The 3,297-nt window shown below is 32.4% G+C and overlaps 1 protein-coding gene across 1 annotated transcript; it reads left to right on the forward strand.

Moving 5' to 3' along the window:
• Positions 1-220: 220 nt before the first annotated feature.
• LOC115958190 lies at positions 221-958 on the forward strand. Its single transcript, XM_031076583.1, has one exon. It carries the CDS (start codon positions 364-366, stop codon positions 637-639), a length of 276 nt encoding a protein of 91 aa, XP_030932443.1. The 5' UTR covers positions 221-363; the 3' UTR covers positions 640-958.
• The last annotated feature ends 2,339 nt before the right edge of the window (positions 959-3,297 follow it).

The following is a 3,297-nucleotide window of genomic DNA, read 5'->3' on the forward strand; positions in this document are numbered from 1 at the left end:
AAATGTAACATTACTTTGTCATCATCGAAAGCATATGGGACTGAGTATAATAAAAATAAAAACCCAAATTTACCCCTATATAATTAATGCGACCATTTACTCTTAGAAGGGCATCATAGTCAATATTTGGGGGAAAAAACTATTGGCTTCCTAGATCCAAAACCACTGGCAAATGCTCTAGCCTCTGGTATTTTTCCCAAAACTAGTAGCTACTAGCTACCCATCTCTCCCTATATATAAGTGACCCCTCCATACCATTTGATTCAACAACCACAAATCCTTGTTATATCAGTATTATTATTTGCTACATAAAGTTTACGATTATTTGATTCCAATTGTGCAAGAGCAAACATCAGTGTTGTGATGAGTGGAAAGATGAGTTCAACAAGAAAAGCTGTTGTGGCAGTGAGTGTTGGAGTTGTGGAAGCCATGAAAGACCAGGGGATCTGCAGGTGGAATTTTATCATAAGATCAGCGCAACAACATGCGAAGAATAATCTCAGGTCGATTTCCCAGACCAGGAACCTTTCTTCTTCAACTTCTGCTATGGTTTCAAGCAAATTGAGAGACGAGAAAATGAAGCAGTCAGAGGAGTCTCTGAGGAAAGTCATGTACTTGAGCTGTTGGGGTCCCAATTGAAGGCAGTATATTCTTAATATATATAGTCAGCTGAAGAAGGTGATCAACTGAGCATACGAGTGAGTTCTGATGGAACTTCGTTGTGTAGAAAAGACTTCAGGATTAACGGGGTACAAGAGATTTTATACATGGCTTGTTGGTGGGAAATGTCAGGCCGAGCTGGTACTGACAACGAAAGCTATTGAAGGCTATTAATCTTTTTGAAACGAAATATGTATATGGGGGCTTTTTTTTCTTTTCTTTTCTTTTTCTTTTTTTTTTAACCGAGGGAAATAATGTTTCTTTTAGTCATGCAATAATTTAATATGAATTTTTTTTAGAAGGAATTTAATATGAAGTTGATTAGTTTTTTTTTTTTTTTTTTTTTTTTTTTTGAGAAAGATGAAGTTGATTAGTTGATTCTAAAAAGAAAATTAATATGAAGTTATTTAACTTACCCTAAGGTTAGGATTAATACCAACCAAGACATATTTGAACATTTAAAATTAACTAATAACTTTAAAAAATTAGCTAATAAATATTTATTCTCTAAGTATTTCTAAGCAATTTTCAAGGGAATATTTTGTTAAAAAAATTATGTTCCATTTATTGCAAATACCCAAAAAAGCTAAATCAGCCAAGAGTCTTTTAACTTATCTTTTTTTTCTTTTCTTTTGTTTTTTAGTCAAGAGTCTTTTAATTGAATTGACATATTCTAATATTTTTAAATATTTAAGATTCAAAATAACTTTTAAAATTGTCAGATTATTGAAAAAAAAAAAATCAAATTGCGATAGTTTGTAATCCCTTGCACCCATGCCTAAATTAATCATATTAGAAAATGCATCAACTGCCAAACTTGATATTTTCACTTAATTTATTGTTAAAGTAATGATTGTCCTAAAATTTTAAACTATTAAGATATCATAAATTTAATCATTTAATTACACAATTCTAACACGTACTTTTATGTGTAAGTTGAAACTACTTTTTAATAGGTGAAGCTTAATATTAAATATAAGGTAAATTAGAGGAGACAGAAATTGAACTCAAGATATCCTATTCAGATACCATGTTAGAATCTTTCCACACAAGCTCGAGCTAACACTTCCTTTCACGTGTGATCAAAACTATTTTTTAATAGGTGAAGCTCACTATTAAATATGAGGTAAATTAGAGGAGACAGAGATCGATATCAAGACATCCTATTCAGATACAATGTTAGAATCTTTCCACACAAGCTCGAGCTCCAACAATGGAGGATTAAGGATTACAAATTTGAGAGAAAACGAGAGAGAGATTGTTTGTAAGAAATGATTCTAACATTTATTTATGTTATCTCAACTCCACAATTATCATGATGACTAAATTTTAGAGAAAAAAAAACTATCCAAAAATATAATTTTAGGATGAATGATGATTCATCCTCTTACATTTATAGTAAGATTCATTTATTAAATTTATAATAGAATCCATTATAAAAGTGAGAAGCAGGAGCACCATTTCATTATGCTTTAAAAGTACCTAAGAATGTTTTCGTAATTCAACATAAAATGGCTCCACGCATTGATTAAGGTGACAAATGCGAATTCCTTGAGTTTATTCTCTCAAACATATTTTCTCAAACATATCAAATTTCGAATCGTGGAATGCATTATGTTCATTTTAAGGTTAGGCAGTAAGCCACTATCAGTTCTTTAAAACATTCACTCTTCTCCCCGTGTGTGTGTTAAAATACTTAGTATTTTCCCAAAAAAAAAAAAAAAAATTAGGTAGTAAGGATAAGAGAAAAGGCGATTACTCTTTTGTTTACTTTATAAATTGCACTCTTTTGTTTAGGTCGCCGTTGGGGAGTGTCAACTTGCAACACATTTCATTAACAATGGCGCCATTTCATCATCTTACAAAAGAAAATACCAATTCAATACTTGGGCACAAAAAGGAATACAAATTCAATAATACTTTCATATTAGTGGATGCACTAAGGAAAAAATCATGACATTATATGAAATAAAATTTCAAATTTCAAGTGTTGAGTACTGTAACTGCTAGACTTGTAAATGTTATTGATCTAGGGAGGGTAGCTTGGTAAAAGCATTGAAACCCTCCGCTAGAATCTGAGTAAGTTCGTCTCCCGAATGTATGGGGTTAGGTACTGGAGCCATCCATCCCAAATGGTTGTAGTCCCAGCTTCGAGGTTCATGAAATATGGATTGGTGAAGGTTGATGGTGAAAGAGCTTGGATTTGTGCTAAAACACACAAGCTTGTTTAAACCCCAAAATTTAAAGTACGGCTAGATTGCTTTTACTCTTACTTAATTGAAGTGCGAAATAAGAGTAAATGTGCGCAATGAACCGATAACTACTCTAGTGTATAAACATGAACAACAAACAATAAATGTAAAGTACAAGAGTAAGAAAAGAGAGATACAAATAAAAGATAACATCAAGACGTGTTATCAAAGAGAAAACCGAAGAACTCGGTGAAAAACCTCCCTACGACCCTCTAATTTGAAATCGATCCACTAGAAAATAAGGTTGGAGTACACGAATAACAAAAGACCTTTCAAGCCTAATCTACCCAATGTACTTGAGCCTTCCAAGCTTCTGCTACCAATGGACTTCTCGAAGTCAAGTCTTCTCTAGCTTTCCAAATCTCGCAATACACCCAATTGCATT

This window comes from Quercus lobata, chromosome 8 (genome assembly GCF_001633185.2).
Source record: "Quercus lobata isolate SW786 chromosome 8, ValleyOak3.0 Primary Assembly, whole genome shotgun sequence".
Classification (NCBI taxonomy): domain Eukaryota; kingdom Viridiplantae; phylum Streptophyta; class Magnoliopsida; order Fagales; family Fagaceae; genus Quercus; species Quercus lobata.

Excerpts from the sequence above, each read along its gene's own strand:
- LOC115958190 (XM_031076583.1), top strand. The coding sequence starts at position 364 with ATGAGTGGAAAGATGAGTTCAACAAGAAAAGCTGTTGTGGCAGTGAGT.